Here is a 22,033-nt window from a genome sequence, read left to right on the forward strand (position 1 = left end):
CTTCCGAGCCAGCATCCTTTGAATGGCGTGGTCCCTTTAGGCTAGCCGGCGCTGGAGCATCCGTACTCTTCCCGTAAGGACAGTACCGCCTTGAAGATGCTGTCGTCCTCGAAATTTCAAATAAAACTAGGTAAATTAGGGAAAATTAGGTAAATAAACAGAGCTGAGGCGACAGGCAATCGAACAACCTCAGCGAATAACAACAACATCGAACAACAGCAGCGTCCCGGCTCCTCCAATGGCCGGCTACAAAACAACAGTGGCCTCCTGAATCGCTGCTAAAAAAAATGCTGACCAATTACAACGTACTTGCGGTTCTTCATTCCTTCCGTATTGTACAGCGAACATGAATGTTGGCGGCCTTCCGGTCTTCGCGATTGACGGTTACAGAAAATGGCAGCCACCGGTCTTCCCCCCTCCTCGCCTGCGCAGCAACAGGTTGCCCGCAATAGCGGTAAACTGTGTAGTTCCACTATTCTTAGCGACCTCCTCAACCGGCTGAAATCGAGGCGTCTCAAAACACAACCTCGCTAATTTTCACAAGAACACTCTTCACGCGTCTAAGAAACGCCGTTGATGAACGCACTCACTCGCTTTTCAAAGCTTCAGTACTCCGGGCGAACGCAGCCTTTTGGAAGCGGCCCGGTCTTCAATAGCGACGCAGGAGGGGGCAAGCAGACGCCGGTTCAACGATGAAGAAATTGCATTTGCCGCTGGAAATAGGACGCGAAGAAAATAACTGAAGACGACGAAACGTCGTCATATTTAAACTAATTCATGACGGTCAACACAAGTTAAGGCAGTGGGCCTAATAAATCCCGTACTCGTCTGCAATGTGATGTCGGCCTAGACGGCCGCAAGAAGGGAGTCGAGACTCAGCAAAAGTTGACGAATGACGTTTTATTAATGGCGGGATGAGTTTTTATATGGAACGATCACATGACAATCGGATGCACAGATGCACAAAGACAGGGCCAAATCCAATACAAGTAGAACTAAACTGAAACCCAGGACACACCAACCACCGAGACCACATCCAAGCCAGTGAAGAAGGTAATGCAGTCATGAGTCAGCCCACTAGGTCCAGAAGAAGAGGAAGCTCACCGAAGCTTTCTTAAGACCACAGCGGATCTTTTGCTTCCTGCAGGTGTCATCACCGCCTGACTACAGCACACCAAGATCTGTGATCTCAACGTCGACGTAGAACTGCCCCTAGGTAAAGTGCCTTGCTCGCCGCCTTTCGGTGCGTGCATACGCCGGTCGAATTTCAAGTGCCACATCATATTAATACCTTTCTTATCTATGCTCGCTTTTATAGGTAGCTCACAAAGCCTGGTTTTAGTAAATTTTTTATTAAGGAATGGCTGTAAAGAAATCAGTGGCCATGGTCTTCAAGGAACGAAGTGTCCGTTCAGCAGAATTCCCAGTTTCCATTCCAGACTTCTTACCGACGAAAAATTTGGTGTCTCCTAAAGAGGAGTTCTAGCTGTATGTACGTTTCTCGCAGTGATCTCCTTGAAACGTATACGCAGAACTGCTGAGACGTTAACGATGCACTGCAGAAGCACGCGGCACTTAGTGAATTTTATCTGTGACGCTGTGTTGCCTGACAGAGCATGTGCGCGCTTTGGAGATCCTGTAATATCACATATCAACGGCAATATTTTATTGACTGCCTGTTTTAGGATGGGCAACGTACGTATATTCTTGAGCACTAAAGCTTAAGTCAGTGATTATGCAACAGGGATATGACTGTTTAAATTTAAAATGACTGAAGTGGCTGTTACGTCAGGTAGGTAAAAGGGTACGAAACAGGTGCAATGCGGAGATGATAAATGCGAAACTTTCTCATGCTCGTCGATGCCATTTAGCTCGTACGTTTTGTATTCTAGTGGTATTTTGTGAAATTGTTGGCAACAAGATGAACTGTATGAATCACTGCAGCAGCTATTGCCCTCAGTATGCATCCCTGCTCACCAGTACGAACCCTGCCTGTCCTCGTGTTGCTACGAAGTAAAGTAGCAATAGAGTAGTTTCAAAACACGATGCAGAAACAGGGCGCTTAAGAAGTGATCGAGCAAATTCTATACTAGCCCGCTGCTGGTCAAATCAGCAGAAATTAACTAATGGAGAATCCTCATATCTACATTCGATTGAATTGTGATTACGAAGTTGGGCTTAACTGAAAAATTAGTATGCCTAGTTCTCAAATAATTTGACGGCGAAAGCATTTACTGGCTCATCGTTGCCCGTCCGTCCGTCCGCGAAATATGTCACACTATAGCTTTCAATCAAATAACGTCAACTCGATAAGCAAAAAATCCTTGTGCACGGCGGAATTCGAACCCCCATCCCTCCGTTCTGCGACCGAGCTAACGACTACGCTACTTCGCGCCAACGCATATGTAATTCTCCTTGTGATGCAACTTCCTCACGTGCGCGGGGGTGTGCAAGTCTGGCAGCCGACGCGCCGGTGTGGCGCCGCCAGTCTGGCGGCTGACCGCGGAGCCGTTGGGGTCATTGCGGGAAGCCGTGATAGGGAGGGGGGGGGGGGGGGGCGTAGCACAACTAGTGCGAAAACCGTCGATGTTGTGGAGTACCAATGAAGTAGGCCCGGGTCATCTCACCCTAAGCTATGTTCTTGGTTTGTGGCCCGATCAGCCCAGCCTTGAACACTCTCTCCTCAATAGGCGCGGAGCAAGCTAGGGGAGAAAATAAGTGCATGGTTGGTTGGTTAGAAGCGCAGGTGGTTAGGTCATGGTTCCGAGGGCTGATGGCCGATAGGCTGACAACCTAAGCTTCTATTGGCCGGATCACACCACACATATTTCCGGTGTCTGAAAAACCGCGAAAAGCACTCGACGGTTAGTAGCTCGTAGGTTGGAAACAAACACTGAAAGTCGTGGAGGGGCCGAGGTAGCTGACCACGGGTAAATTTCTTCTGTCTCCGGTGGTCGGAGCCCGTTGGGTTTGGTGGGTGGTCGGGTATCCCGTGAGCGGGGCCGCACCATTTGGCACTCTTGACGCCCTCGCTGTCCTGGCCAGGCAGGCCAGCAATAGAGTCAAAACATTAGAAGAATCAGAGCAAAAAACTCGCTGTCCCATTCCCATTCCTATGCCCATAACCCCTTTCCGGACAGCCATACAACCTATCCATTTCACCCATCCTCTCCGCTACGTCTTAGGGGAGATCAGGGGGTCTCCCCGGGTCCGCTCCCCAGGCTGTGGGTCGCCATGTAGCTTACCGCCTCTCATTTTTTCATTTTTCCCACACATGAGGGGGGGGGGGGGGTAAAATTACCAGTGCCCTCGGGCCTTTTCTTTCATCTTCAAATTGGATTTAGCCTGTTATAGTGGTGCAGGCAGGGGCTTATTATTTTTCAATTTTTTTAGGTGGCCCCAACATATATATGTGAAGAGCACGTACACTTTATTTTTTGTTCTCTTTATTGTCCCATTATAATGTTCGTCTAGAGGGCTGGGCAACATTGTTTTCCTTTCTTTTTACTGTGCACGCTAACATATGTCTAGCATATATTATAATGGCGCTGGAGAGGCGTCCGTCTAATGACGCTGGAGAGTCATCAGATTGCGTGCCTTCCAAACGGCCTCCAGTCTCCCCAGCATTTATATTTAACAAACAGTTGTGGAATCAATCAATCTCTTAACCACACATCAGGGACACAAGCAGCAACACCGCACTAAAGGCTTCCGCCTCACCGCAGTTTAGGACAACAAAGTGCCCCCTGAATTGTTTCCTCTGCAACATTACCTAAACTGTCTTGCTTTCACAGTCAGCTTGAAGCTGACCAAATAATGACTACTAACTTTTAAATAAAAAAAAATGCGAACACCACCACCGTTGCCAACTATAAAAAATTCAATTCACAGGGATTGGTAGAGAAAAAAACTGACCAGACGGTTAGCATCATGCAAGTCATAATTGAGCAATATGGTACACTTTTTGAGGCGATTTCATGGGGCAATATTTTGAGGTGAGGAGATTTAGAGCGACCTGCATAGGTGCAGAGTAATAAGCCAATAATTTTATTTTTCAGGCATAGTTGTTCTTCAAATAGCACTTCTTTTCCATTTCTTCATAGTTGCAAAGGAAGCCTTGGGATATGGTGAGTGCACGAGACGTTTGCGCCGGGGCGGATCGATGTTCGATAATGGAGGACGATGTGATAGAGGTTGTCACATAAGTGGGAAGATTTGCGCTGTCTTCTGGACGTTACTGGTTTGAGACCACTCACCGCGGAGCGTTGCAATGATTCGTGCCACGGATCTCATGAGTTACGTCATTGCAACTGTCCACTTTCCACAATAGGTACCCGAGGAATGTTTGCCATGGTAACCACCCTCCGGTTACGCTGCCTACTAGTGTTATTCTACTAACATTACTATCACTACTACAACACCACCGCTGGAATGTAACTACGAAAACCACCCTCTGGTTACGCTGACTGCTAGTATTCTACTTCTACTACGAAAACACCGAGTCTCAACACAGTGGTTGGTCCATTAAAAGATTTTGCTGCAAAGACAGCAAATTCCACTTTATTCATTACGACTTAGCACAACAATTTCAGGGGAACGTTTTCATATGTGATGATTTTAAAGCATTAGATGCATGCAGCGTAATGTAGATTTCAAATACCATCATAAGGTACAATGAAACAGGCCTGGTACTACCTTTTTAACGGCACCACTGCATTGAAAACACGCAGCGGCTTTCCAGCTCACAAAACCACTTTCAAGGAAGGAATTATGCACGGTGGAATGAAGCAGGTAAAGTCCCCAGATGATGGCACCACATCGGGCACAGGCTCAGGAGCGGGTTCACGTGCACCTTCCGCTCCGCCTTCCGGTGCTACTTCGGGCACTGCGTCATCTACTGTGACGTCACCACCCGAACGCCAAGCGCCTGCAGCAGCCGCAGCAGCAGCAGCAGCAGCAGCAGACTCGGCAGCCCCAGCGGCCACTAGCTCTGCTTCAAGCATTGATGAGGGGACGAAGAAGCGAAAGCGGGAAACTGCAGAGTGAGTGGCTTATATTTCTCGATAAGCGGTTGCAGCAGCGTCGTTTTGGTCACAGCACAAAAAGAACGGGACGGAAGATGAAACACTAACCCGAACAAGCGCTGACTATCGGCTGGTTTTTTATTGAAGAACGAAAGGCGTATGTATACAGACATTGAAAGACTTATCAAGACCACAAAATTATCTCGAAGGCAAGTGGGAGGTCAGATGACTCAGTTCCCTCTCGGATAACGCAATGGAATGGCTGCTGATACACATTCTGCCCTTGTGGTGGACACAGAAAGCCTCCATTACCTCGCGTGTTTATCGCTGTGTCGGAACATGACGCGCGTTTTCTTTCCAACTGGCTCAAATTTCCGCCTTGAACTAAGTAGCGTCTCACCTTTGGAAGGCCTGGATGCTTCAGTGAGATTCTACTTGCCCGTCTAACATGGCCGTCAGGGCAAGCTCTTAACAACTCTGAGATGCCATTACTACGGCTCCGCTATCTCTCTTGGCTAGCTAGCAATTTGAAAAGAGTATTTACTTGCCGTAGCAGCGAAGCGAAAAAGTTATGTAGAATGAGTTTTATCGGTACGGCGTTGCAGAACACTGAACTGCGAACAGGCTGAGCGAAGTTCTTTGCTTGTTGCAACATTGGCTGAGGATTTAGCGCGGTTAGGCGAAAGGCGGATTAGGAGCGCCAAGACTCCGCTTTTCACTTCGGTTTGGTTTGAGGCTCGGTGCTCATGGCCAAGCACGATTCAGATAAAGATCGGCAAAATCAGACTTCAGCTCAACCTTCAGGATAAATTACGGCAGCTTAAATTCATTAACGCTCATATATACTCAACTAGTAATTCACTTCCTTACATTCATGATTGCTGGGAGCCCTTAAACAACTACAGCTGCAGTACTTCTGCAGTTAATCGATCTTCCAACACTGATCTGCGATGGCAAGTGCTAACACCGGTAGGGCTTGCTAGACCCAGCCAGCTTTTTCCGAGCAACCTGAGGATCACGGAGAGAGGCTTCCCACAAACATGGGCGAAATTTGATACTATGGGTTTTAATGCTAGCGTAATAAAAACAACGACGATTAATAGACGTTGAAATGCACACTACAGATAAAGTAGTTAACCACTACTGCATGCCGTTTTCTGCCGCCGGATTGGCATTCAAAAATATTTTTAGCCTGATCCTCACCATGCAGAACTCGTTAACTATTTAAGCTGTGGAGTGCATATAAGTGCCTAAGACTAATAGTTTAGTGCGCTGGCACTAAATCGTCGTTTTTAGTGCGCACTTCCACTCAGCCACATTGCCGCTCTCTGCTCAGTACATTTGTCTGGACAGGCTCTGATATGTCAAGGCTGGCCGACCGCCCACCTAGATTGATTTCCCGAGAATGTTAGTGCGCTAGAGCCCCCTCTCGCCGATTTCAACGATATGTGTGCGCTCCCTCTGCTACCTTGAGGAGACGAGCGGCACGCTGCTACGCGCCTGAGAGGCAGGTCAGACACCTAGGTCACGTCACCTTGTGACGTCATGACAAACTGCTTACCAAATTGTCAGGCAACTCTCCGGCGCGTCAGGTAGCTGTGAATTAATAGTTAGTCGCGAGAGGTTGCTCGGTAAAAGAAATCTTGATCTCACAATCCCCAACGGGGACAGGACCTGTTATCGCAGGGCAGTGCGCATAACTTACCTGCTGCGCCACTGCATCGGAAGTGGTATGAGGCCTGCAAGGGATCTATGAATGTAAGATAGGGAATGACAACTGATAGAATGAAACTCATAATGACATAGCTCCTATTTCTCATCTGACCTGACCACGCTAAATCGTCCGTCATGTTTCAGTGCGGTAGCATTACTAAAACTGGAAAATAGGTTTTTGAGGAAAGGAAATGGCGCAGTAATTGCTCACATGTTGCTGGGCACCCGAGCCGCGCTGCAAGAGAAAGGAGGACAGTGAGAGTGATGGAAGAAAGAAAGAGGCGACATATTGGAGGGCGCCGGAATAATTTTGACTACCGCGACCCTGGACTCCGTATCGCTACGGCTCCTTATTCCTTCTTTCTTCTTTCACTTCCACTTTTCTCTCTTCCCTCACGGCACGGTTGAGGTGTCTACCAAAAAAAACAACCCATAAATGGCTGACTTCGTAGGTGGGAACTTCGAACCACGCACTGAGAAATAGCTGGATTTCACTCTCTCCTAACTCTTCACTGTCGCGGCCAGACTTCCTCCTTTCCCCAGTGTAACAAGCGATGACTGCGTGATGTGACATTACCCCGCCGCTGTACCCTTTCTGTGTGGCTCTTTTACTATGCTCTTACAGCTATCGCTGTAAAAACATTCCTTACAACACATTTAACAGGCATGGCTAGTGAGAAGCTCCTAAATGCTGCGGCAAGTGTTGCAGTGACGTAGTAAAGTTCCCACGGGAAGGGCCACGGACCGGGTTGCTAGCTGCACCGTCGTGCGTCCTATTTGGCAATATGGCGCAGTTAGGGACGCTTCACATTTGAGTCCTCGTTACATTTCTAAGAAGAACAGTTGCCGGTTGTAGGCGCGCTGGTGGGGCTCTCCATGCTGCAGTTCAATCATTGCTCGGCATCATGCCGACCGCACCACTTTTCTACGAGTGCTGCGCTATCGTCTTCAATGCTCTGACTCCATTTTTTAAAGGTAAATCACAAATACAGCTTGAGAATGTGACAAACTCGCTTGTTCACGCCAAGCTCAAGAAACACACGATGTTCAGTCAGCGCCCTGTTTTTGAATCATACTCTGAAAGCTGCAAGAGTTAGCGTGACTAACCACACGATCGCCAAGTTTAACGCTATGTACGATGAAGCCAAATAAAAGCCACTTTGTGTCTACTGTTCTGTTCTCTATGTTAAGTCTTTCATCAGCCTTTTTCGCTGTAACTTATGTACACTCTGGATCGACTACTTTCCGTAAACAAGCACCAGTTCGCAAAATATGAAAAACTTGCTTTACGTGAATTTGTACGCTGAAGCTTCAATTTGTTCTGCTTCTTCCAGTCAAGCCGTTCTGCCGACTTTGGTCCATATCATCCAGAGGAAGTTGAGAAAGCGCTTGTAAGTTGACATCTCTATTATTGGCCATCCTTCTTTTGTCAGGATGCAGAGCCAATGAATTTGAGAGTTATCTGGCTCGTCCAATCCTTCAAACCTTGGGGAGTTACTTTTTCAGTCGTGATCGTCGTATATGAAACACATATATGAAAGTGCATCAAAATTAAATAACAGATGTTCCCAGCAAACGTCCAAAAACCAAATGAGGCTCTCTTTTTTTCGGGGCAATACATCACGCGTTCAAGAACGGCAACTTTTTTCCTTTGAATATTCTCGAAACTGCAAAGCTGTAGGCATTGCCTGTGTCAATCGCTTACTAGAAATTCCCGTCGAAGCTACACCTACCGCCGTCCTATAAGGACGAGATAAAAGAGTACGTAAAATGAAAAAGCGCGCCTTACAAACTAGTAACTGGAGGGCACGCTTCGACTTATTACCGCTTTTCTTCTTGCCGCGAACGTGCGCACGTAGTGCAAATGCGCCGGGCATGGCGCATCGGCGTGAACGGCAAGTGGACGCGACTTTACGCTGTATGTTTGAGAAATCGAAATGTTCCAGCAAATATGCCGCCGCCACAGTAGTCTTCATGAAATAACGTCTCGATGGTACCAATTTCGCTGTACACAACCCGTGCTTTGTTAAAAACCCTGGTTTGGGAACACTATCTGCGACGCAAGGAGGAAGCTATAACAACGCACCCATCGAGCATGTGCCAATATGCAGCTGTCTTCCATTCAAAGAGTTCAAAACAAGCTTATGTCACGCGCATAGCATTTTGTAACGCTTTCTCTCCTTACGCCCCTCGTCTCGCAAAAGTGCCTTTTTGCATGCTGACCCCCCGTTACTACACCATTAGTAGACTCTTTTTTCCGGTGCACCACTTGTTCAGATTGCTGCGAATTGAAATCCTTATGCGAGCGTATTACTGATGTCATACTTATAAATTAGACACAATTAATCAATCAATCAATCAATCAACCAATCCATCAATAAACGTGCTATGAGTCTTCAGGAAGAACTCCAGCGCGACATGTCAGTGGAGTCAAAGAAAGCGGTCGCTAAACCTTAAGCATGCTCGCATATGCAGCTGCCTCGAAAACCAAACTAAAGAGGCTATAAATGCGGGCGCATTCTGAGAGGGCCAATGCTTACCTCTGATTAATTTGTGGCGTCATATATCAGAGACATCACTTAAAGTTGATGCCGATAAAGCTCTAGCCGTGTGCTCTGAACGAGAATTGGAACGGACATTTAATCTTCATCTTAGGCCTATGAAGAGACAGCGTAATTGGCTAATTTTGCTTTTAATTTGTTTGTAATTGGTTTTTCAAGTTCCTATGCCTGCACTTCTTCCTGTTTTTTTTTACATCTATTTCGGCCTTTCCTGTAGCAGCCTTTCGTAAGGCTAACGGTATGATCTAAAAATAAATAAAGGAAACAAATGAAAATTTACATCTATGCAGAAAGTCATTCGCAACATTACATTGCTAGATCCATGGGAGTCCTCGAAATTCTCCTGGCACAGCAGTGCAGCGGCTAACCAATGCGCAAATAACATGCGATGGCAGGTACTCCCAGTCATGGGTCGCATGCGGCCCAAGTTGCTCTTCCTGAGCGACCAGTCATTAATTTACCAGCCACCTGCCACTGTGAACAGTCTGATCGCTCTCCGGTGGGCAGGTTGTGACGAAGCGTCACATGACATAGGTCGCCCACCATACTGCTAGGTTGCTGTCTGGGCACCATCTGCCAGAGACATGTTCGTGACTTCTGGCTCACAGCGCCGGCGCCGGATTTTCTGAGTAACGAAGTTTTTAAAGCTGTCGCGTTAAAAGTGTCGACTCGAATTGCACCTTGCCCAAACCTGTCAGAGGGTAGCAGATTTAAAAGGTTCCTTTCAGCATGTGCCATTAAAATCAACTTCATCATCATCATCATCATAATCAGCTTTACTACACCCACTGCAGGACAAAGGCCTCTCCCATGTCTCTCCAATTACACATGTAATTTGCCATCGGTGGCCACCGTATCTCCGCGAACTTAATCTCATACGCACACCTAATTTTCGGCCGTCCCTTGCTATGATTACCTTCTCTTGGAATCTACTCCGGTTACCCGTAATGACCAGCTGTTATCATGCCTTCGTGTTGCATGCCATGCCCAACACCATTTCTTCCTCTTGATTTCGACTAGGATTCCAGTATCCCGCTTTTTTTCCCTCACCCGCTCTGCCCGAGCATGAATTTAGGAATGAAGTTTTCTGAGCGGTACCTCAAGAGGCCAATCGATACATCTTGAAAACTGTTGTGAGGATTCCCTGCCAAATGGTTATCAGTTTTTTCTCTTTATTACAAAAAAATCAGAGTTCAAGCACTGCTGCTGGCGCCCCATATTGATTATTGCAGAACACAAAGTTCGCGGGCGTTATTGCGCAAGAGTGATGTCAGAGCACCACAAAGCATGGTCAGAGGAACTACTAGATCGAGGTTTTGAAATCACGGTGATCTGCTTGCCTTGCGCTCGTGAACGCTGTTTAACCGTTGCAGCATTGACCAAAGAGAGCTCTCCTCGACCTGGACTCTGTGGCGTTTGCAGCAGGCCTCTATTTTTCTATCGAGCGCAATTCGTACACAGGCACCCAAAGCACTACAAAGAGATTGTATCGCACGTCGAACGTATTGTTCGCAGCTTCACGCAGTCCTGGCTCTGAATGCCGGGTTGCACAAAAGACCCTTCGGTTCTTCTCAGCGCGCCAATTCTTATTTCATGTTCATATTCTTAAGCGCATAGTCACGCTAAGCATTTTCATACGCTACGTAGAGAACTGTAGACAGATAGCTGAAAAATTTTCATGACGGTGTCATACAGGTAGCAGTGATTACATTGTTCTAGAGGAACTTGTTACCCCGATGTCAAAAGTGTTTAGTTTATGTCCCCTAGCGACCTGACGCCATAATATTTAGCTTAGCATCACAACATATGACGTAGTTCTGTTCTCATATTTCGTATCATGTGATGTTAATATCTTACGCTCGGCACGGCATTTTCAATTTAAATGAATAAATAAATAATTTACCTGCAAAGAGTGTTATTATAGCATACCGAGATTCTTATTGCTTAAAAGGTTCTTGTGCTTTAAGGTTGCAGTTTCCACCCATTAGGTAAGGTCGTCTAAAATTTGTGCTGCCATGTCTTGACCTAGAATTTTATGTATTGCGTTGCTAAACCGATTAGGTTTATTCAAGTCTGCATGTGGCGTTTAGGTTGAGCCGATTCTAAATTTTCTGTGCAAAAAAGCATGACTTCAAATTGAACGGGCCCTGTAGACGTGAATATTTTTTACATTGTGTTGCTACTATTACGAGGGCAGTACTGCAAAATTGTTGACATGCAGGCCCCCAGAAAGCCTGAGCATTAAATGTGGCAAATAAACCATTTTTTTATGTTTTTGCGTGAAAGTTCGACTTATATGTATGTCAGTGTAAAATTGTGCTTGTATGTGAACAACAATTAAGTTAGGTAGATATCCTCCACTTATCGAGTTATAGTAAGCAATGCCTTCAGAACGTAATTGAAATTTTGATAGATTCATGAATCAAGCTTCTTAGTGTATCTTTATGTATTTGTCTTCACAAAGGAACCATCTGTGTTATTAACCCGTTAGATACTTTTTCCCCCTAAATAGCCTTGCAAAAGGATGAAAGAAATCTTATTCCGCATGTTGGCCCGATATTCTTTCCTACAAAAAATAAGTAGGAAAGTAGTGTAGTAGTTTAAAGACCCACAGTTACCTTCAATTGCGATCCCTACAGCCTCAAGGCCCATTTTAAGTCGATAGGCGAACTTTATTTTCAACCATTCATCAACATTCGAGCGCTTTTAAAACAAAAACAGACGCCGACCTATAACAATGATCATTGAGGTTCCGGGGCCCAGCGCGGGGTCCTTGATCACAATAAAAGCATCACCAGGAGTGTGTCGTTTCTAAATAGGCTTGAATAAGAGCTTCAATCAGAGTGCGTATATCAAGTTTATATTTCTTTATTCTTATTCAAAGTGTGCAACGTGGTCCGTATGATTAGAGATTATCGATGCGACCGTGATGCGGTCAATTTTTTGTTGCGACAATGTTCGCCTTCTCCAGGTTAGTCTTGTGGCCCTTCATGGCCACGTGCTCTGCTAAAGCGTTATTACGATAGCTTTCATTTTTTACATCCCGAGAGTTTCGGCGTTTAACGTTCCGGGTGGTCGCCGAAACGTTATTACTAGGCGTCTCTGTTTTCGTTTCAAAAGTGCCCACCTGGGCAGACGGGATTCCGCCACACTCTTAACTTCATCGTTTCCTCTCCACCTACTTTGCTCTTCACCCAGCAAAGAAACCAGAGACTTCGTCATGTTCCTCGTGGTCGTCGTCTGTGCCATAATCTACCTCATCATCTCCTCCAAGTTGATACTCGACTACCTGGAGCTACCAGGTGAGATCTGGCTCCACCACTATAGAGAAAGAAGAGTGTTGCATCGCAGCTGCCACTTATATTTGGTTCTTCACGCGGAAGAACGGTCAAGTTTCCTATGTTGTTGTACTGCTTCCTTAGCACAGACAGGTCGCTGTTATCCCTTTCAGATAAGCATTATGTTCTACTATCGCGAATAACGTGAAAATCTATGTGTACAATTAAAACACGGTGTTTCACAAACGTAACATGGATGGCTCAAAAACTTTCCCAATTCAGACATATTTCACCCTTCCGCGCTTACGAAAGAGTGGCCTCGTTCTTCAGCGAAACATATTTGTGCCCGATTCCTAATTTTCTGCTATATTTGATGATGCTTTAACAATAAAAACTCAGCTAAATTACCCTGTACATTGCACCGCATGAGAGATACATGAAATTTAATCACGAGAAAGCACTGCCTAGGTGCACCGTAAAACTTCGAGCTTCTTTAAATCTTCCTTTTCAAGAACGAACCTTTTTTCAGTGCATGAATTTGCCCTACCATTGGGTCCAGCAGGGATATCAAATGTAGGCGGCATTATTGACTTCCTGAAAGCATGCATAGACGTTTCAAAAACTAATTGGAGAAGTCGAATGCACAAATGCGGAGGCTTTGCAGCAGGGGGGTCGTATAAATGCAGCAATAACTGGCAGGGTGTCGGTAACATAACTAATACAAACGCTAAAGAGGGACTAAGAAAATTAAATATAAGTGCCAGCACCCGTGCCACTAAGTATACCAAATTTGAAAAGTAACATTTATTAAAGCATTCTGTGTAGCAGAAACGAAGGGGACAAGAAAAGATATAAAGTTATTGGTACTGTGCGAGCCGAAGCCATTGCAACGGCTGTAAAGGAGATTTATTGTACTAGGAAGGTAAATAATGTTCTTTTTTTGCTAGGATGGCTTAGCTAGCGAAAATAAAAAGGTGCTATAAGCATGATTAGAAGCTTGGACTTCTGTCTGTTCGCTCCTGTTGGGCTGATGAGGAAGAATTTTAAAAAGATGGAGACAAAATGATAGTTGAGAATCTGCAGTGTTGCTTCCGTCTCTTGCGACATTGGTCATATATATTAGTTAAGGTTGATCCGAACAAGCACATTTAAGGTAATAAGGGCTCCCCCTTCCCCGTTGTGTAATGATTATGGTTGCATGAGCGCAAGAAAGGCGAATACTACAGAGAAAACGACAACTCGACACAAGCGCTCACTCGCAACTGAGCGTTTATTCGGAAAACAGTTATCGCACCCGGGACACCGTAATGTGGAGGTCGCTTTAAGGCCTCCGCGGCCACATTTTTCAAAAGACCTGCCAAATAAGAGATAGCGGCAGAGCGGCAGCAACAGCGTCCGCCCGAGACCAACGCCTCACATAAGCCTACATGACAAGCCTCACGGCGTGCTCATTCCCCTACCTCCGCCTAAAGTGGAAGGAGCGGGGCTGCATCAACGCGCTTCCCATGAGCTGCACGAAAGTAGCCCTCTGCCTGCCCCCCAGTACCTCTATTGCACCTCGGACCTCCTGGGACCGTCTCCTTGGACCGTCTGGGACCTGATGGAAGTTACAGAGCGTCGGGGTTCCCTTCAGCGGCCCTCTCAAGTCTATGCTAAACGCTTGTAAGTTCCTTCAGGTCCCAGACGACCAGCAATAGGTGCCAGCGTTAAAAAAAGAACGGTTTCTGTAATCCCGTACATTGATAGAACTTCACATTTGCTGAAAAACGTAGGCGTACGTTAGAATTTTGGCGCCGTTTTCTCTGCCACCGCCAAGCTATGTCGTCTGGGCGCGGCCGTCCTAAAGCGGGCGGACGTAACACCCTATTCCGTCAGTAATGTATGCTGCGTCAAGCATGTTAACAAATATTTTGGATGCTGTAAAATTGTAGTCTGCAAAATTGCTCTGACCTGCGACCATGCGCACATCGGTCAAACCAGCCGCTGCTTCAACATATGCTTTATGGAGCATAAGAATTATTTTAGCAAAGACTGCCCTAACCTAGCAGATCACTGCCGGTAATGTCATCGGCTAGGAAAACGTTAGCGATGGCGCCTAAATTTCAGAACAGCACTCTTCGTTTTACACACCATACCCAATTCACATGCGAGTTAAAGGAAGCGTGTTACAATAAAGGCTACTGAAACGTGCATCGCCACTATTCGGTCATCCTGACATGACATAAAATAGCTGTCAGAATCAGAATCAGTTCATTGGGATAGAAAAAATAAAATACAAGGTCACAATTTATGCAGAACGAGGTCCCGCAGTCAGTGACTGTAGTGGGACCTACTATATCAACAAGTAAAGCAATATTAAGTAATGAAACAGAGCAACTGCAATAAAAACTCATTGAACAGTTGTGCAGTTGTACAGTCTATAAAAAAAGGTGTGCAAATAAACATATGCTTATACAAGTAGAACATAGCTGAACAAGTTATACAAAACTTGAAACAACGGCGAGGAAAAATTAATCGGTAAACTTGCGCTTGGAACTTGTAATTAAACGTTCACAAGAGTTTTATTCGCTCCTATGCAGTTGATTTAAAAATTGTATGATCTGTTAAAGGGGATTAGTAATATAATGAAGAGTTAGGTTTTTTACGTCGTTTTTGAATTTATATAGCGTATTTGTATTTTTCGATTACACTGGCAAGTTATTCTAGAAAGAAATTGATGACGAATGAATTGTTTTCTTCGCCTAAATGGTGCGTACTTTAGGCAGAATTAGATTTCTCTTAATCGTAAATGTTGCGGCATTAGCGTTTGTAAGCTCTGGTTGTGGAAAGGAAGGAAATCAGATTTATCTCTTAGTTAGCTCGTAAATAAATATACAAGATTTTGTCTCATGCATTTCTTCTTTTTCACCGATGTTTACTGTTTTTTTTAGGTTTTTTGTTCATCCGCGTGTAACCCATTCCTGATTAGCATACCTGGTGCGGCTTCATTGAATTTTAACTTCGTGTTATCTTTGTTTTCGAGTTTTTTACGGATATATTGCATTTTGTAAATAAACGTTAAATTGTATGCGAACATTTGTGCCGTGTTATTGTCTTCTCTGCCGTCTCGGCTTTCTGCGCTCGTTAACCGTGAATCATTACCAACTATCCCTACCTCACCAGTGATTTTAATGATTCGTGTTACGAATACTAGGTTTTAGCTGGCTGTAAAGTTGGAGTGAGTGATGCTCGGCTTAATCTCTATATGGATGCTTGCAGCTTCGAGACAAGTTTTAAGCGTTATACACACGAAGCACCACAAGGTGGTCTAAAATTTCGGAGGTAATTTTCACTGGAAAATGTGTTAAGGATATAGTAGTGAGTATTTTAAAAAGGAGCGTATTTGCTAGTTTTATTCGGAATTATGTAATGAATATTTGTGCGGGTTGTCATTTGTTTGACGGTTTGAGATGTATGGCGCCCAAATTTAAGAATGAAAGGAGTGAGAATAAAAGCGCAATTCATACGGGACTTCGGATGAACACGATTGTTAGGATAGGTGCTTAAGTGAATGCGTTGCGCAATGCTTGCAGTTAAAGGAGTCCGATTCGCTTACTGGTGAAATGGGCTTTATTAATTGGTAGGCGAGTTTTACACGCATGCGCGCACGCACACCCGCACACACCCACAAAGTGATTGTAAAGTCACTTTCTTACTGTGGGCGGTGTTAGCTAAGCTTTCATTTTCTGGTGAGAAGGTGCGATGCAAGAAGAGAAGAGGAATATTATTATGGACACAATTTCAGAAAGATAGGCGATTATGAGCCACTGTTCATCCGATGTGCTTCGGAATTTACTCTTGAATGCCATTGACGATCTTTAGTTTCGCGTGGCTTGCAAACCTGGTCAGAGAAACACTATGAAGCGCCTCTTCTGGCCGAATGGATTTGTGAGGACGGTACCCCAGCCGGTTTAAGTGAGTCTTGAGGGGTTCCAGCCAATGTAATGGTGAGGCCTCGGCAGGATAGGTGGTGGTCCTACGGTCTGGGGTTGTTCCCCCGACTTGTCAGAAACCTGCCCCCATGCTTGTTGTTAGTGCAAGCATGAGGAACTTTTTTAAGAATGGCATTCCGGTCGAGGCCGCCCCTCTAGCTGCAACCTTAAACAACGAAACTGTTTCCCTGAAGCAGATGACTTGATGCCTAAAAGGTACCAGTTGTGTGTTGTGCGTCACTTAGGTAATTGTGCCGACAGATAAGCAAAACGGAGTGGCTTCCGTGAACCTTCCACTTTTTACACCTGTCTTGGTGCCGGAGCTTCTTGAAACATATGAACATAAGCATGAAACATTGTGGGCATGTAAGAGTGTGACCTTCGCTTCCTGGCTAACTTTTGGGTTCTTGTTGTGGGTGCTGTTTCATTTTCGTGGAGGTATTATAAATAGAAAGCGTTGATAAATGTCTCACTGCCGGCCGCCACAGTGTTCTTTCTGTTACCCATACCAGGAAATTATAAAAGTGCATGCGTTATTTTTATTGTTGCCAATACCTTTCCTGGCAAAAATAATGATCAATCGATGAGTATAAAAGCACGGAAAAAGCGAGCGGATTTGTAAGCAAAAGAAACTAGAACTTGTGAAAAAATTCTACCGCAACAACGCTTGGGTCAAGCTGTTCCTGCACCATAGGTCAACGTTCAGCGGTGACAATGCCAATGAAGGTCTCTACAAAAACCACTCCTGTCCATACGCAGAGCACTAAGCCGAGGTAATAATTTACGTTCCTTTCGGACTTGCCACCCGTCGCTATAAAGTATAAAGACTGCTGTGTTATTTCTCACGAAGCATAGCGGAGAAGATAACACCGAGGCAACAAGGAAAGTTAAATGTGGCTTAGCCATTCGCAGGTGCGAAAAATATTGGTTTCCTTGATTTTTGATCAGCAAATGGCACACGCGTCTTGCGAAAATCAATTTCAAGCAGCAGAAATAACCGAAGCTGCAAACAACAAACATTTCAACAGATGAAAACATAATCGTTGAATGGGTGAGTTAAATGACACATGTTAGATTTGAACCAGTCACACTTCAGTTTTGCTTGTTGCCGCTGTTTCATTGCCTTTCTCTACTCTCTAAACCATTCTCAAGTGGACACTAGGCCGGCAGGTCAGCTCTAAGAAGTCGAAAAAAGGGGGAGGATGTCATGCTCATGAAAACTCTCTGGGCCGCCTGCCGCTTTGCTTTACTCCACAAAGAGAGCTCAGAAAAGGTCCATTGCTATTAGGCGCAACAAAGAACAGTATGATATAAAAATAATATTAGAGATATACATTTCACTCATCATAAAGCTTCTGCGTAATCTTTATTTGTAAATTCCGCGGTCTGTGACATGACTCTGTAGGGGTGAGTAAAAAGAGCAATGCATGGGAAGACCGGATATCAGCATATATTAAAAGACTATAGATAGAGAAATTCTCGAGGCGCAAACTACGCAAAGAAAAGTAAAGGCCATTCAAAGAATTAGTGACCATAAAAAACGAAGTACTTGAAGCAGTCTAAACACGACGATAAATATAAAGGAAGAGCATAGTAAGATTAGGGATGTGCCGTGCACGGTGCAAAATGCGGCCGTCATTGGTAGCGAAGTGACGCACTAATAACGTGTCGGATTGACAGCTAGTATCTACAGTCCGCTTTGCACCGCTGTTCTAGAGTATTGCTAGGTGTTATCTTGGCGATGGAGGCCGCTGATTCCTTGCGTGCTCCGTCAGCTCTTAGGGTACGGAGGGATATGTGTCATTGTTCTCACTGCCCAATAACTGCGAACGCTGCGTGAGCTAGAAATGGTCTGCGCATTGCACGAACCCAGATGCTTTCCCTTCGAATCCCGGATTGTTCTGCCAAGAGCATTTTTACGTGATTACCACTGGTTGGGGCATCCATGTTTGTTGTGCGTGCTCTGTGAAGGGTGCACGCCCTGCAGCAGCGTGGACGCAACTGAGCATGATGAGCATAAACGTGTGCACTAGAATGAAGCGGGTAAACAAATATCAACTATCTGGCGGTAGAGAGTTGCTTGAAGCCTGTGCTTGCCGAGGCTACCGCCGTCTTCTCCGTCTTTGACAGCAGACATAACGTCTAATTTCCGTTACCAGTACAGCCTTAAAAGAAGTACGGATCGTCGACCGTGCCTCGTGACCCGTACTCGGCCTGTATAGTGGAAGGAGCCTTTGAGTTGAGGCGTCCTTGTTCTGGGTGTAGTCACATTATAATGTTGTAGACTCGCCGGTGGCCGCTCACTCACGACGAGGTGTTGCAACGGTGCCTCCCCAGTGAGTCGGTTTATGAAGGCGTCGTGTCTCCGGTAAGCAATGCGCCTCCGAGAGGGCAGGTCTTAATTCTCCTGGTTGGAACGGAACCAGCTTGCGCCGGTTCCACAGCAGGATAACTGGTCTTTCTCGTTCGACTGCGAAACACTTAAAATGTTGGGACGAACTGAGGACTGTTGTGATCTTTTCAAGTTGTATTCAAACCTTGGTACCTTCCATAAGCACTGAGAGGTCGCGATGTCGGCGATTAAAGTTAATCGTTTTTTCTTTCGCACCCACACTGTGTTGCGGTGCTCTTGATGGTGTCATTGCTTTCTTCTCCTTGAGGAGCCTTTGTTTGAAGTATTCTGAATATCGGAAGTTGCGCAAGACTGAACCCTGCGACCCCGACAGTATGCCTCTATTTCATTAAAGCAAAATAGGAGTCTGTTGCCTTGAGAACCAAGGTCTTCACGTGCGCACATTGAACTCATCTTCGCTGCAGGATTTAGGGTAGTATGGGTTTCTTGTGACGTGTGCGATTTCATATGATGTTATGATGTTTGCAAGTCCCTAGGACGGCAACGGAGACCTCCTGTCGGATCGGAACGTTTTCGAGATCCCCTTCTGTGATTTGATACTTTTACAGATTTAAATGGATCGCCAAGCTTTTGTCTTAAGGGTGATTGCCTAAGGCTACCGAGTATAACAGACGGCTTCAAGAGGGGAGGCCTGCGCATTCAGACGAAAAACGTACGTTTCAGCAACTTCCCTGGGAGTATTAAGAAACGGCGCACTGCAGGAGCGCTCTGGCAGATTCAAAAGACACGAAGCATACTGCTCACACCTTGAGACTATAGCCTGGATGTCTGCACGGAAGCCTTTCCGCCACACCAACCTACGTGCTTAGGACCTGCATCTTATTGATGTCTTGATGACCTTCATGGATCCACACCAGCACGCTTGGCCATAAGGTGGCTGGGACAACCATGCAAATTCTTTCAGAAGAAGGCCATTGCTGACAGACAGCTTGTTGAGAATAGCATCGTGCACCACGAAGTGCAAAAGAGTGTTATGTTTCCCTGGGAAGCCGCCGCGGTGGCTCATTGGTTATGGAGCTCGGCTGCTGACCCGAAAGACGCGGGTTCGGGTTCGATGCCGGCCGCGGCTGTTAAACTTCGACGGAGGCATAATGCAGGAGGGCTGCGTACTATGAGATGTCAATGCACCTTAAAGATTCCCGAAGCCCTTCAATATGGCACCCCTCAGAGACTGAGTCACTTTTGGACGTTAAACCCCCATAAACCACGAACCATATATTTGGGAAGCCCCTCTTACAGCGAGAAATCGCTCTACTGCACTCGCCATCATTGGCTTGTATCGCCTTGACCTCATCTGGAGGTAGCGCAGCTACTGTTTCCGAAACTTGCGAAACGTGTGCGCATAATGTACCATTCGTGACTGCGGGGTGAGGTAGTGCTTCGGGCTCCGTAGGGAAACCATAAGTTGTGTCTACTGGGGCACGCAGCATTTTTGGCATGTCCAGTATGCGGCAATGGTATCTTATCGTTTTCAGTCTCTAACGTTGGATGCGAGGTGACAATGCGTACAGATCGAAATTCCTAAATAGCACTACTAATGTAGCGATCTGTTCCAACCTCAAAAGGCATGCCCCGCAGAAACTCGTCAAGCCTCTGAATATACCACGCAGCAACTAAGATCGTTTCTGCTTGGCTGTACCTCGCTCTGCTGCTGTCAAGGAGAGGGAAGTAAAGGAAATGGGATTTTTCTCTCTTGAAGGTTTCATTAGAGAAGTGCCTCGCGGAGCGATAGCAGGCAGAAGACGCGGCTTTTTATGGAACGCAACACAACTCAAACAGACGTTGTTCTGGTGATGTATTCCAATGCCATGCGGCCACTTTCGCAAAGTCGAAAATGAGGCCTCAGCCGTTGTGTGACAACCCGAAAAAACGCCTACGAAAACCTTGAGGAGAGGGGCAAAAATAGACCCAGTCCTGCGCTACTACCCCTCCAGCACACCTGGTGTAAACGGCGGCAAGTATCAAAAGATCTACAGCTGCTCTCTTCGTTACCTCTTTTCTCATTTATTTATGAAAATTACGTGTATGACAGGGGCCTCCCTGGGCTTCAGTCTTTATAATGCTGAAGTCTCTAGGGCTTTTTTTTTTCCTCAAAAGGCACAGCAAAATATTTTTTCTGCACACACGTCCTGCCTATAAAGGCATGGTGAGAGCATTAAACATAGCTAGATGTGCGCAGTGTGGTGTTTTAAACCAGAGGATTATGCCACAGCTCTGTGCTGTAGCCGTTTCCTAGCCCCTAGAGTCGTAGCTGCACGCTTAGCAGCCGCTTCTCTCCTTATATCAAAGTTTCTTTGAAGCTGCAGAGCAGTAAAAAGATGTGGAACGACTCGAGTGGTATTTTGGTCTTGTGCGCTAACCCTGGCCATGCCTCTTGTTGCGAACACACAAATATACGAAACTGGTATGCAATTGTCCCAAAAGGTATGACATTTGACCTTTATGAGAAGCCTTCTGCGACCACAAAAATCAATATTTTCCCAGTGGTGCAATTTTATGCAAAATAAAAGTCAAATTCGAGCCATGGTATAACGTTCTTAGCGTTGCTAGTTTAGTTACAGCGTCGACAAGAAACAAGATCTATGCCACCCTAAAAGCGCTGTGGTGTGCTCCGGCATATAAATGCTGCACCGCATTCTCAAATGGGGCATGCAATTTCCGGTACATGTAATGAATTGGTGTCGGTATTGGCTATCATCTGGAGAAAGATTTTACATCGTTTGTGTCGAACAGCCGGGTGAAATCAGTAGTTATAAAACATTTGCATGGTTGCTTGTTTACAGCTTTAAATTATTAGTTTTGCGCTTCAAAAACAAAGCATTAAAGCGGGATTAATCGAGGTAAAATAAAGAAATGTCGTTTAATAGAAATCTCCTCTAGAAAAGACCGCACACTTTCCACCAACAGAGACCGCCCGTATGTAACTTTCATGGTTTTTAAAAGAAATAACTGTGTGAAAAAACTTCATGTTGGCAGCAGGAAAGCTTAGTGGTCATTTTTGTCCCAGCTGTTTGCATAGCATGCCCATATTTGCACCGCTGAAGCCTTTAATAAAAAGCGTGGTCATGCAGCA

At 45.6% G+C, this 22,033-nt stretch overlaps 1 protein-coding gene across 1 annotated transcript in view; it reads left to right on the plus strand.

Annotated features, from left to right (window-relative positions):
- The first annotated feature begins 4,751 nt into the window (after positions 1-4,751).
- Positions 4,752-22,033, plus strand: part of LOC144133874 (uncharacterized) — a 105,416-nt gene continuing 88,134 nt past the window's right edge. The window contains exons 1-3 of the mRNA XM_077666942.1: positions 4,752-5,042; positions 8,072-8,128; positions 12,497-12,600. Coding sequence (XP_077523068.1) covers positions 4,771-5,042; positions 8,072-8,128; positions 12,497-12,600 — 433 coding nt within the window. The 5' untranslated portion in view covers positions 4,752-4,770. The remainder of the gene's footprint in view (positions 5,043-8,071; positions 8,129-12,496; positions 12,601-22,033) is intronic.

This window comes from Amblyomma americanum, chromosome 5, assembly GCF_052857255.1.
Source record: "Amblyomma americanum isolate KBUSLIRL-KWMA chromosome 5, ASM5285725v1, whole genome shotgun sequence".
Classification (NCBI taxonomy): domain Eukaryota; kingdom Metazoa; phylum Arthropoda; class Arachnida; order Ixodida; family Ixodidae; genus Amblyomma; species Amblyomma americanum.